The 14,715-nt window shown below is 43.8% G+C and overlaps 1 protein-coding gene across 1 annotated transcript in view; it reads right to left on the bottom strand.

The window, feature by feature from the left end:
- Positions 1-14,715, bottom strand: part of plxna2 (plexin A2) — a 208,140-nt gene that overhangs the window by 167,039 nt on the left and 26,386 nt on the right. Inside the window, exons 2-3 of the mRNA XM_078255710.1 lie at positions 9,351-10,684; positions 1,170-1,352 (exon numbers count right to left, since the gene is read on the bottom strand). Of these exons, the coding sequence (XP_078111836.1) occupies positions 1,170-1,352; positions 9,351-10,550 (1,383 nt within the window). The 5' untranslated portion in view covers positions 10,551-10,684. The remainder of the gene's footprint in view (positions 1-1,169; positions 1,353-9,350; positions 10,685-14,715) is intronic.

Below are 14,715 nucleotides of genomic sequence, written 5' to 3'. Positions count from 1 at the left end.
TCATCTAATTTAACCAAGAAGAAAAATGTGCTAAATTATTTAACCGCTCAAACAGGGGATTACATCCAATGAATATTCTCTCCACCACAGCCTGATTGGTATATTGATTTAATTATGAATAGATGGAGACCAAAATAACTCAAACCAGTCCAGTTTGTTTTGCGTTGCCATGCTTGAAATAAGAAAGAACTTGACAAAAAAGGGGGTTTCTGAATGGTTTTAAAAAAACCTTTTTTCATTTTCTTCCTCTGAGGTGCACGCAGCTGTTGTGAGTAGGGGGGAGGGACGGCTGTATAAGCCAGTTATAGCCATGCGGCACACTCCTGCTGTCATTCAAACAGGCAGCCCCATGGACGGAGGAGCCAAGGGGAACACTGACAAGTCCTTCAAAACCGCTGGCTAAATGTAATCTAGAAAGCACCATCAGTATGCACGAACAAACTATGGTGACACAATGCAGCTGCACAAAAACACATTATGTACATTAAAACGGGGCATTAATGTTTTAACATTTGACAAATAGTCTCAGCATCGGTGCCAAAACAGTGCAACAGCTGTGCTAAATTAATCAGCAAAACGTAGACATTTCGGATTTACAATCTCGCTCCTCATATTACCCTGAATCCAGAGCATAGCGCTCACTTTCCTCACCATTCAATCCTGTCAGTGAGCAACCTCATCTAAAACTTTTTTTGCTGTGTCCGGGGTGCAAAATCTATCATTATTAACTGGACAGCAGCCCTTAACCCTCTGTGGCATCTGTATTCTCTAACCAAGACTAGGAGGTTTAGTGCATGGGCCTGCTCTCTCTTTTGCCTCTCAGTGAGCCACAGGCAGAAAGGTGCCTATCAAAATTAATGGGCCAGTGCAGGTTATTCAACACTGCGACACTGGAGCTCACTTAACAAGGAACTGGTAATGACCACTAGAGCTAGCCATCGCCATTATGCCTCTCTGACGCTTTGACAGCAGGCATTAAATATTAAGGCGATATGTTTCCCTGTGACCATGATCCATCTGTACGGAAATAGGACCACTTCACAGTGTCTGTACCCCATGGACCACCAGACAGTGTCTTTATGTATCACAGTGATGAGCATGGAGCAGAAGTGCCCTACAACAGGCCTTTAACTGCTGGGTGGGAAGAGGTAAAAGAAGCTGGTACTCACCTTCTTCAGGCGTCCACTCTTGGTGCCCACAAAGGCTACACAGTAGCCATTGTAGACATAGGAGGTGACAGAAGTCATGCGGTCGCGTGTCTCGGTGTACAGAGTGTGACCGCTCACCAGCTGAGAACCACCGAGTGGCTGGTTGATGTCCAGACCACAGAAAGAGTCGTCAATGGGCACCGGCTGCAGACAGAGAGGAGAACAGGGGCCAGCAACCTTTAATATCAAAAGAGCCATTTTCGGCAAAAACTTCTTCTTTTTTTAAATCTGTCTGGAGCCACAAAAAATATTTGAGCCTTATAACGAAGATAACACAGTGTGTTAAGTCTAAATTAGCAATTCAACGTTACTCATATTTCTTAATGAGCATTCATTAATATAGTGATGTTTGTTCCCATTTTTATGGCACTGTCTTTGAGGATAGGAGCTGGGCCGTAGTGGTATGCACGATTTAGTTGAATGAAATGTTATGAAAATGTATTATGTAAGAATCACTTTAGGACTTCAACAATGTTGTTGAAAATGTTAAAAAATAATCGTTACTCATTTCCATATACATTTTTTTTGTTGAAGCTATAGGGAGCCACTGGAGAGGGGCAAAGGAGCCACAGGATGCAGACCCCTGTTATAGAAGCATGAATGAAGGACAAGAGATAAACTGGAATGCAGAAAAGCATTGTAAGAAAAGAAAAAAAGGTGATCATGACTGTGAGACAAATGTGTCACATTAAAGATAGAAACCCTCGACATTAAATGAACTGTATGAGGGGGAGCGACAAAAATACCTCAGTGGAGACAGAGAATAAGAGAATAAGACATTAGGAGAGTGGCGAGGCTGAGGCGCAGAACATTATGAAAGAAGACAGCTCGGTAAGGAGGGAAGATGAAGGTGACAGAGTGGGCCAGAAGGAGAGAGCGATGGTCAAAGTTCTTGGAAACAGTGGCAGTGTCAGAGAGTGTCTGAGACGGACGAGGGGTTGAGAGAGGTGAGCCTGAGAGAGAGAGAGAGAGAGAGAGAGAGAGAGAGAGGGAGGGAGGGAGATCAGAGCAAGGTGGAGGTGTGCAGGGAAGTATCCCAGCCAGACAAGCGCTTGCCTTTCTGTTTCCACTTGGCAGACATGTTTCAGTTCCGCCTGACTGAGCTCCACCTTGCTCTCACTGTGGCTCATTACCCTGGCCTATCATCACACCTCTGCAGGAAGACACATGCTGCATGATAACTATGTGCTCCGGCAAACACACTGCGTAATAACCATGCAACTCTGAGATATGCATCTAAGCCAAGAGGCTGCAATGAACAGTATTTACCCATTCATTAGAAAATAATCACTATCATAGAGTCTCATTAAGTTTGACTTCAGTTGGAAAATTTGGGTGTGATTACATTGTATATTGTACAAGAATTGCTCAGTGTGAAGACTTAACTCTGTAGTCCTGTAGGCCAGTGGTTCCCAACCTTTTTTGGTCTGATATACCCCCACAGCCCAGTCAGATGAACTCACCTACTGTACCCCTTTATCAAATCCCAATGTGTTCCAAATGTATAACACTATTTATTATATAAAAGTGGATATTGTTTTGGATAGGGATATCATTTTTCATACTATTTTCATACAAAGGTCAATATTTAGATTGGTTTAGTCAGCAAGCATACTACTACTACTACTACTACTTGGAGTGAAGCTGAATATTTCAACTATTAATCCATCACTTTTAGCCTACCATTTTAGCTGCTTTAAGCTAACTATTTAAACTGTTTATCCATTACTTTTAGCTATTTATTTCCACCATTAATCCACTACTTTTAGCAACTTCAACCATTCATTCATTGCTTTTAGTTACCTGTTTAAACTTCTGTGCTCGCTTGCTAACCCGTTTTCACGCACTCTTACGTAACTGCAACAGCAGAAGTACCCCCTATCTCAGATAAGATAGGAGGAGGTGGGTGAATGAGGAGCAAGACAGTGGTCTTTCTGGTGTTGAATCAGGTCAGCTGACACAGTCTGAGTGCCAGTGGCCTCAAAGTGCCACGTGGAGTAAAGTCAGATGTCCAGACAGGCTAAGGCCAAGCACTCCTCCAATGTATACATCCTGTAGTCACTTGCTCACAAACTCTATCTTATTCTCCCTCTGAATGTATATCCCCCTCTATCCAACCCCAACTCATTATTTCTCTATCTGCCACCTATATCTATCTATCTCTCTCTATCTGTCTCCGTCTCCGTCCATGTCAGAGTGGTACAGGCAGGCTATGTTGAGTGACATTTCCAACTCTGGGAGGCAGCTCCTAGCCTCTCACTACACACACCATGGCTGTAAAACCTCTCAGTACTACGCAGACTTTTATGAGCGGCGCAAAGGCAATAATGCTGACAAGGAGCAATCGCCTCCACTCTCATAGTCACGCCCGCCACATTATGGCATTTCCTTGTATTTCCTTTGCCCACAATAGCACAGAGTGCTATGGGGCACTCCACTGCAGTATTCAAATTGGGAGGAATCATGTAAGCTTACTTCATTCTTTTCTCTCATGGTTCTAAAATCAAATGTACTGCATATAATTTAAACATATGCTGATTAGACATGGACACAAAGAATGAATCAGATGGGAAAGCTAGCAGATATGTTGAGAAACAGCCGTGAGTTCCAGACGTTGGCTTATCAATAGCTGCTGCCTCGAATGCATGCAGCTATTCCACATTATGGTCTTTTGGGATCCAGACCATTTGGTTCTGATTACATCTAGATTGTTTAGATGATGTACGCTTAGCAGACTTGGCTGCCAAGCCCGATCCCCCTGGATTTCATGTGGTTGAGTTTTCTTGTACACCTTCTTGCAGATTTTGTTTTTTTTCCTCCTGGCTTTCCTCTGCCTTATCACAAATCTCACCAGCAGTGAATAAATGTAAATTTGCCGCGCCTCAAACAGTTTCATACAGATTATGTTGGTTATCTTTAGCAGAGCCGTGGTGAGACAGAAATAGACTGTAACCCTGTGTGATTAATACTTATCGAATAACTCGCAATACGGTAAAATACAATGCTGAGAAAACACTTTGGTCTGCTGTTGACTACAGTTGACTACATAATCATGTGAAACTATGTCACAGAGTGGCGGAATTTGAATGGATGAATTACAAGTGACATGATATCTGCTCTCAGAGTTTCCCTCGCAAGGTATATCGGTGATATCAAAACTAGCTCCCCTTTGCTCTCATGAGTGGTTAATTGTGGTTGGTGGAGCGTGAGCAAAAAGCAGGACAGGATGATAGTGTTAGTCAGAGAGCGACATACACACAGACACACACAGACAGCCTGATACAGAAATAATTCCATCATGGCTTCCCTTCCTTGGGAGTGACTACAAAGATGGTGTGAATCTCCAGATGGCAGAAGGGTGGACGGCTGGGTGATAAATCTTTGATTGGCTGCTGTGTCTGAATCCCCTGGCTCAGCCTCAGTTCCATTCCCAGCCTCAGCCTTGGCCTGCACACACAGTGAAAGAGCTGGGGGTGTAAGCTTTGAGCGCACTGGCTACCTGCTGTTAGCAATGGACCAGAGGAAAGGCACCGGGACGGTAAGTGAAATTTTCTCAGAAACCAAGCAAGGAAATGTTAACAAAAAATACAGTCTCTCGGGATGTTCTAACCTTGATTCACATCATATTTTAAAGGATCGGAGACACGGGCACCCTAAAAATACCGCACCGCGGGGAATCTGGAACATATTTATTTAAGAAACACAAGATGTGAAACATATGTGCACTTTAAAGCAGCCACACTGCGTGAGTTGGGGGCGATTTAACAGCAAGCAGACAATGTTAGCATGCTTGACATATCCGGTTGTTAAATGTAATTTGTGTAGGCTTTAAGAGTTCCTCATCCACTGACATCTATCTGCATAATCCATATGGATTTCTTAGGAGCTCATTGAGGATGAGGACGTGGTCTTAAGGACTGTATTTTGCATCGTCTTATCTCTGTGTAGCTTGTGTGTCCTTAGTGTACAATGTGAAAGGAGAGCAGAACGTTATCGGCAGTGCATGCCTATAGAATGGAGTGGGAGGTGCAACTTTGCAGGTAACAGCTGGCACCCATCAGAGCACACTGAGATGATCTGGGATTTTTCTAGGAAACTGGAAAAAAGGTTCTAATTTAAGCTCCCAAAGATAGAAAGCCTCCCAACCTGAGCATTGCCATCGGTACATACCAGTGTTGTAGTCAAGACCACATAAACCAATGTGTGAGACCAAGTCATCATCAGGAGTGTATCGAGACCGAAACAAGACCAAGACTTTGAGGGGTTGAGACCAAGTCAGGACCAGACCAGTGCAAGTCCCACACTGCATGTCACAATAGAATGTGGAAAATGCTAACCACAGGCACTCCTCAAACTGATCTGAAAGATCCACATTCCCATAAAAAAGACCCACAGAAAACAAATTAAAGGGGGAACTATGCAGTTTTTTTTTAGCTTAATTTACCTTAACTGAACAGCTTCGGAGTTATTGGAATGGTTATATGAGTTTTTTTGGGTTGACTGGTGGTCATCTCGCTTCCCCCTAGCGCCTGTGAGTGGAAAAAACCACCCTTGCAACTTATGGCCTCAGCGTCAGGAAGTGTGTATCGCGTGATATCAGGTCTGACAATGTAACAAATTGCTTCACGGCACTGCACACATACAGGAACCGGCTAGCTATAAGAACAAGGTAGCGATTGAGTTTTTCACACTTAACTAAACTAAAATAACATCGTTATGGCTGAGCTGGCAAAAAAGAAGCAGAAAGCTAGGAAAGCATTGTCGGAGGAACAGAGAAAGAGGAAACGGCAGACTGACCAAGCGAGGAGTCAGACACGGAGCATAGGAGCTGCGTTTTCAGAATGGTGAGAACTGAGACAAACGGAAGCCTGCAAATCCGACGCTGACCTGGCGTTCTTGCTGTTGCACTTGTAAGTATCTTTGGGATAAACTCAGTTTAATCTTTGTATTTCTTGTTATTGTGACCTCAGGATGTTTGCTACTGTCTGTAAAGGTTTTTATTAGGGCTGTCAAAATAACGCGTTAATTTCGATTAATTAATCTGAGAAAAAATAACGCGTTAAAAAAATTAACGCAGATTAATCTATTCCATATTGACGTTTGCATACAGACGAAAATCTGGTGCCACTGATATGTCTGCGCTTCTCTCTTCTGCTCTGAAACAGACGTTACAGGAAACACAAACACTGCTGCATGTGACGCTAGTTAACACTACACTCAATAGCAGCTAACGTTAGCCTACCGCTAGCTAGTTAACACTATACTCAACAGCAGCTAATGTTAGCCTACCGCTAGCTAGTTAACACTATACTCAACAGCAGCTAATGTTAGCCTACCGCTAGCTAGTAGCTGGATTAAACACGGTTAAAATGCTGACAGCTAACGCTAAACGGTGTAAAGTGTGACTGTGTTTTACTGGAGAGGATTCAACACCGGGATGTAACAATCTGCAGCTGCCGTCGGAGAAACAACACAGACGGTGCGTTCAATGAAACTGGTAAACTACAGCCTCGTGGTGCATTTGAAGTTATTGTAAATGTACTTTTCCTATGTGGTTGTTGTTTATGTCATTCAACGGCAATTTACTAGTGAAATAAGTTATTGTTATTGTTATACATTATTATTAAATCATTTAATTTTGACCATATGGCCTTAGCAATAAACAAGCCGTTCTTTAATGTCACCAACTGTTGTTTAGTACCCTTTTTTTTTCTTTTCTTTTTTTACTTTCTTAAAAAGTATCGGTTCAGGCACCGTTAATTATGTATGCGATTAATTTCGATTAATTAATCACAGAGTATGTAATTAATTAGATTGCATTTATGATCGCTGTCTGTTACGGGTTTACTAGCTAGCTTACTAGCTGTCTACCTCAGTGGACATGGCTCCGCGCGATCACCGGCTTCTATGCAAACAAATGCACATGACCAGAGGGAGAACATGGGAGGGGGGAAAGTCGCCAACGAGTTTTTACAACAGTGTTGCCAAATATCTATTCCGAAGCTACAAGGGGAGCTCTGTAGAGAATCCTGCGAGCAAAAAGCGAGAAAACAGCGTAGCGCCCCATTAAGATCCTTCTTCATTCACCTCTTCTATTGCCATAAGTGTATCATGAGAAATGCCTTGATAAAATAATCAAAAGGCAGTTGTGGTCTTGACCGGTATTGAAATAAATCTTTATCTGAGAGACAGAGCAAAAAAGACAGAGATCTTCAAAAAGTCCTCTTGAGACCAAGACCAATCTTGAGTACTACACCACTGCTACAGTACATACAACCATCTCTCCTTCTTCCGCCTACTCTCCTTCTTCCAACCTCTTCTCCCGCCTTCTCAGCAGAGCTAATAAAACAGCGGCCGTTCCAGATAATGTCTCCCTCCTCCTGACAATCACCTCTGACATTGTGCTAATGGAGAATGTACTGATTTTAATAAGAGTGGTCAATTGTGTGACCTGGGGGGGATTAGCAACAAAGGAAGCTGATCAGTGGCTCCCATCATAGCGAGGGTAGCGATATCATTAAACCGTCAAAATACATTAAGACCTACCCTTTTATGTTTTCATATCACACACACACACACACACACACACACACACACACACACACACACACACACAGTAACGGACTAGTTACACTTACTTACACTTAACTAGTCATTAAGTCTAAAAAAATCTTAAATTCCTATTAGCAATTACAGAATGAAAGCACAGAGGACTGTAGCCTCCTGGGAATGAGTGGAAATCAAGAAGTTAATTCTACTTAACAACATGCAGCAGAGACATGGCTTTGTATTACTCGCTGTGAAAAGGGGGGAGAGTGTGTTTATTTGTATTGTGCTCGAGGAGAATATTATCACTTTGATGCTCCTCGGGAAAAATTTGTTATATCTCACATTGAAAAATACTTGAAAGTGGTTGTTCTGTGATAACGGAGCCGCAAAACAATTTGACATAATTACATGTAGTGTGCGAATCATTTGATAACAGAGAGTGTGCTACGCAAGGCAGTCATGAGAATTGCTGTGTTTGTTTTCATTACAGCATACGCCCTCCAAACTTTGAACGCTGTGGTTTCTGGGCTCATTGAGAAGTTTTGGTCATTGGCCCTACTGTTTAAGATCTTATTCTAGGTGGAGGAAATAAGATGTAGCCTAGATGTTGTTGGACCACTGTGGACTTCTCACCATTAAAAAGTACGGTACATTAATGATTCTTTCATCTCATCATTGGTCGAGGGCTGATTACAAACAACAACAAAGACAACAAATCCTCTACTGCAGGGGTCTTTTTTAAGCCAAGGACCCCTTAACTGAAAGAGAGATGGAGCAGGGACCCCCTACTACATACATTGTATAAAATGAAGTTGCATATTAAACTGGGCCTTTATACATCCCCTTTTTGCGTAGAATACTAAGCTATTCAAATAGCCTAATAGTCGTTGCCATGCTTTTATAAATGATTGTTTTAATGTTAAACATACATGTGACACAGTGAATCCTTAGTATTACCTGTATCTGTGGATGGCCTTAGAGACTACCTTACATATAGGCCAGTAAGCAGTGGGGATTTAAAATAATAATTGGAAGGCCCCCCTGCATTGACTTCAGGACCCCCTGTTGAAGATCCCTGCGCTACTGCATTTTCAATGAGATCCTTGTTCACTCTGAATTACAGATGTGCAAGAACGAACTGTGTAAATAATAACATACGTTTCTCAATAGGGCTGGGTATCGTCAAAGATTCCTGAATCAATTTGATTTTCGATTCACAAGGTACAGATCCCAACCCTCAACAATGTTTTATAATGCACCAGGTTAATGTTTATATTAACTTGAAAAACTTTGTTTTTAAGTACTTTTGACTTATACATCCATGGTGAAAAGGCATATATTTAAAGATTGATTTTGGGATTTTATTAACCGATGTCAGATCGCTCAAACAAAAATTTTAATTGGAGAATCGCTTATTTTAACCCAGTCCTTTTTCTCAATAAGAGCAGCTTTGGGCTGTTTATCGTTGTGTACTATAACGGAAGTGTCTCCACATGCAAAAGGCATAGTTCAGTCACAATCGTAAAAACTGCATGCAGTGTGAATAGTGCATCTGTGTATGTGTACATGTAAAAACATCAGCATCTAACTCACCGCTTTGGTGCACTGCACATCTTTCCCCAGCAGCCAGTTGAGCTCAAGGTTTCCTTCTCCCTGGTAGCAGGACTGCAGGCGCGCCTTGATTCGTGCATTGATGTCTCGGATGGTGAAGACGCAGAGCGCCGAGTCATCCGGCGGGCGATGGAACTGCTTCTGGCCCTTGGAGAAGATGGTGAAGAGCACGTCATCTTGGGCGCTGATGTTGAGCGAGGCAGCGAGAAAGCGGCCCGGCTTGCCGAGGTAGGCGGCCTGCAGCAGCCGGTACTCGACGCCATTCTTCACACAGCCGACGGGCAGCGAGACATAGGAGTGAAACTTGCGATCATCTTTGCAGAGGCGGACGATGCGAGAGGTGTAGAACAGGTCACTGGTGGATCCGCTCGACGACATGCTGTTCTCCGGCGTCTCGGGCTGCACAGTCAGGAAGTAAACAAAGCTGCCGCTGGCGAAACCGTAAACATAGTAGATGTCAAAGTGGGAGACCAGTGCCAGTGTGTCTGATGGGATCTTGATGAGAGAGGACACAAAGTCAGTGTGCAATTCGTAGTCAAGCATGGCAGAAGATTCTGGGTCACGGGGCAGCTTTCGACTGGAGATGGTGGGAAAGTAGTCCTGTTTTCCATCCACTGCTGTGCCGATAAACAGGGTGCCATCCTGGCCCTGTGAAGGCACAATGACCCCATACATGGTCCCAGTCTGGTTGACACTGGAGAGGTAGTGCTCCTTCTTGTGGGAGGGTTCCACTAAGATAAAAAGGTCATCCAATCTGAGGAGTTTGCAGACACCCTGGTAGAGGCTGCCACAGGCCAGCAACCGATTTTGAGAATAATCAATGAGGAGAAGCTTGTTGACATTGTTGGTAGAGACAAGGGGCTCAGTACAGGGTTGGACAATCAGAGGGGGGTAGCAGGCCTTGTTGTCATCTTCTGGGCCGGTATCATGGGAAACGAGGAGGGTCAGGTTGCCGGAGAGCTTGTACACACGGTTGACTGCGCCAATATATAAAGCCCCTGTGGTTTGGTGAACCGTCAGGTGGTTGAAGACCCAGTCCCGACGTTCAGGGTGGAAACTAGTGAATGTCTGCCCACTGCACAAGGCAGGGATTACTAAGAGCAAAAAGCCTAGCAGAGTAGATATAGCTCCTACTTTAGGGTCAGGTGATGAAGTCCTGCGCATAGCCCGCCGGCCCTCCATGTTTGACGGGCCTGCAAGGAAAATGCAGAGGAATCAGAGAGAATGAATGAGGGGAAGACGGGAGGAGACCTTGGCCTTTTTGTTGTCGAAGGCTAACTTGCAGGTCAAATCTTCACAAGGGTCTTCACATGTTTCTGGAAAAGAAAACAAGAAAGAAAGAGAAACAATGTTAGATATCACAGTATGACTAACACATCCTACAAAGGAAACACGTCTGACCAAATGGAAAACGCTCATCATTAGAAGAGCTTTCACTGTTTCAAAAAGGTCAAAGTTCATCCTCAGCAAGGCGATGAGCTGTGGAGGAGAGGAGTGGAGCTTTAAAGAAACAATGAGCGGAAACCATCATGGTGCACATTCCAAAGGAGTTGCTGGAAGGGGTACAATGCAGGAAAGAGAGGCAGGTTACAGCAAGGGAAATTACCCTGACCTGACTCATTGTACCGCTGCTGCTGTCACACAGTGAGCAAGCGGTTTCTAAGAACAGAACAGCATCGCAACGTAGACTCACAATTCACATAAAGCCATGGACACTTGACGATGACTCAGCAGAATTACAGTCGATTCACAATGTATTTAAATGTATTCAAGCCCAGGTCTTGCAACTTGAAACATTATTTTCTTAAGAACATCTTACTAACATTAGTATATTATTATGATATAAAATAGGAATGTTGCATGTTCACCTATAAAACAAAGCTATAATGAATTCAAGGCCCATAAACATTATAATGGCAATAATATTTGTGACCACACCATAAACAGGAATGGAAATTTGATGAAAACCACACAATAGAGGTTTCATGCCAGATACATAAGCCCACAGCTGAAACCCCTGTGCTCTTTTCAGCCTCCTCATTTCATTTCTACATTCACCCCCTCACTCACATTTTTTAATCTGACTACAACCCATCAACTAACACCCCTATCATTTGTCCCCTTTCCATATCTATCAGTAAAAACATACATCAAGCAAAGTCTGCAATTTATGCAACCATGCTCACCCTGGGCTGCAGAGATCTCTCTCCATGTGTTATAAACCAAGCTATGGTGCTCTGTGCTGTCTGTCCCCAGGAGTTAATTATCTTGTCCATTGGAAAAGCAAGGCCTGGATCTTATTACTGGAACAAAGTGAGAACAAATTGGAATCCACTTCCACACAGCCCTCCCCTTGCTCTCTGCTCTTAAAGTGGGTTTACAGAATCTGAACCTATTAATTATTGTTCCAAACACTACTGTTAAGTTTCTTATCCTTTTTCATTCTATTCATCTCCTGCTGATATGATCAGATCGTAGAGGGATTAATCACTGGTGGCACAACAATCATCTTTAAATGAATCAGCTACCGTATTAGTTCTGTACACCATCCAACAGTATACACACACATACGTGTGTGTGTGTGTGTGTGTGTGTGTGTGTGTGTGTGTGTGTGTGTATGTGTATGTGTGTGTGTGTGTGCGCCTCATTCCCCCAGTATTATCAGTGTACTCTATCAGAACCAAGCAGTGTGCGGGGCTAACAAGTGGAGACAATGGCAGTGCATCCCAAAATCAAGTATGATTAGGCGTAGCGATCCAACAAGGGTAATTACTGCGGAGCTGGAGGAGGTAAGCTGGGGAGCGACATGCGCACGCCAGGGGCTCCAACGTGTCAGAGATGGCCCTACATCGTTTGTCACGCTCCAGATTTGCATTTCCAGCAGAGAGGGGCGCAGAGAATCAAGGGTGAAAGATGTGGCTGGAATAATCAGCGACTACGCCTTGAATTAACTAGCACTTGCAACTGAAGATAGGAAAAGAAAGAGAGGCGTGTTGTATGGAGAGATCCTGCACACCCAGGCTACCACAGCAACTGTGTTCGAGGCAGGTTTGATTTGCAGAGCAGATTTGGGATTCCCATTGACCCGTGTCTGCCCTTTCATAGACCTTGTTCCAGATTTGGTAATGGCCATCTTGGGGTCCCTCCCTTCCCCCTGTGATCAACGGGTATGCTACTCAGCTCAGACTTAAATATAGACCCTTAGGGAGTGTATTGATCCATGTGTTCATAAACACAGGTCCTAAGGCCCAGTCAAGCTGTTCTTGGCGTGTGCGCAGGCGGAGGTGTGGGAGGTGCTCTGTCCCAGAAGCACTTTATTAGCATGGTCATAAAAGTGCCATTGCTATTAAAAAAAGCAGCGAGGGCCAGACCCCCACCCCTCACTTTCAGCTGCCTGCACGCTGCCATGCTCCTTTGTTTGAGTTTGTACATGCTAGATGTGCAAAGTGGATCCCTTTGGTGGTATAATCAGCCTCCTGCTGAGCCAGCTTTTTGCTCAAGCCCCGCAGCCTTTTGCCCTTTAGAGCGCTTGCTACAACCCCGCCCCTTAATCGTATACCGTGTGTGTATACAACATTTACTCTCATCCATCTTTTCTTCCTTGCCTTTTTTATTTCCCTACTTCTCCACAGACAGGAGGGATATATGCATCACTCCCTCATGTTGTGGCAACAGCTGCAGATGCAGAGAAAGAGAGTGACTGAATGAATGGTATAAATAACAGGCTCCACAAAGGTTAGCCATTCATATTGCTTAGGGTAACAGAGGTAATGAAATCTTTGTTTAAATTGATTGCATGACCATGTCTTTGTTGCACTTCACACAGACTTCTCTGTACTATGCAGCTGAGGAGTAGACTTTAAAAGAATAAGAACAACACCGGATCACCCCATGCTCTGTAGTTGAAAGCCATGTCTTTCTGTTGTTTATGAGGAGTCAGAATTACCGAGAAGGGAATTAACATATAAATGCAACCAAGAATGAATTATGCTTAAACGCAGTTACCTATTGACCTAGAAAACAAAGAGGGCATGACTGTGTTGGCAGTGTATAGAATTACATGTATGGAAGAACGAAAGCAGCATTTAAGGCTTTTAATTGCAAATATACGTAAGTCAGCTAGTGTTGTAGTCGAGTCACCAACTGTCGGTCAAGTCTCGAGTCCCCAGTGTTCACGTCCGAGTCCGAGTCACCGAAGAAGAGTTAGAGTTGAGTCCAAGTCGAGTCACTATTACCTAAGTTAGAGTCCCCAGTGTTTGAGTCCGAGTCCAAGTCACCAAAGAAGTGTCCGAGTTGAGTCACCATTACCTGAGTTTGAGTCCGAGAGTAGTGACTCAAGTCGGATTCGAGTACTCCGTCACTGCATATTACACATAAAAGTAGTCAGAAACTTCATCCAACTTCCGAGTCCTATTTCATGAATGCTCCGATTTCATAAATCCTCGAGTCTAAGTCCAATTCATCAGTGCGCGAGCCCAAGTCGAGTCACAATTCCAGAAAATAGCGACTTGAGTCAGACTCAAGTCACTATTTTTGGACTAACAACTGACTATTTGCAATATCAGCAACGTTGTAACACACAATGAACAGTTGTCTGTCTCTGACAAGTCCTGGTTCTGAAAAAAACATCAGTGTGTTGTCGCAGGAAGAAAGACGGTCTGACATGATGACAAACTGTCAACCGCTTCAGTGTGTTACATCACATAAGAATATAAAGCCAAAAAAATCAAAATCAAAATATCATAGTCATTGTCAGTAGATTCCCATTCTTACAGTCATCTGACAATCTCTTTGGCAGACATACAAGGCAAAAAAAAAGAAGAGCCTCAAGTCAAGAGAGACAGAAAAGCACTCGCATTCCAGCACACACGCAAGCTGTGATCATGGCTCGGACAAAAGCCAGTTTTTCGCAAAACTTTCCATTCATAATGCATAGAGAGGCACACAAAAACACTGCCTTGGCACAGTCGGCCAGGCTGCTTCTGAGCGCTTGTTGAACAAACTGGTCCCACTGGCTGTCACTGTGTCTGGTTGTGGGTCCCTGTGATGAAATGCTGCTAATTTCCCCTGCCACTGGGCAATACGCAGTGGCCGCAGCAACCGTGGTCAAAGGGAGCTGCATTGTGTCTGATTATCTCATGAAAAGATGCTCAGAGGCAGCAGGAAGGAAAAGGCAAAGCCAGAAATGAGGAATGTGAAATTATAAGCTATGCAAACCAACAACTGAAGTTTGTGGACACGACAACCTGAGGGCAGTGCTGCAGCCAGCAAAATGAATCACGACAGAACAGGCTTCAGGGAAGCTGGCCTCTGGAGCGGGAGCAGCTCTAAACCTCTGTCACCCTGG

The sequence above is a fragment of the Sander vitreus genome, chromosome 7 (assembly GCF_031162955.1).
Source record: "Sander vitreus isolate 19-12246 chromosome 7, sanVit1, whole genome shotgun sequence".
NCBI lineage: Eukaryota > Metazoa > Chordata > Actinopteri > Perciformes > Percidae > Sander > Sander vitreus.
This window is presented reverse-complemented; position numbering and strand designations above follow the sequence as displayed.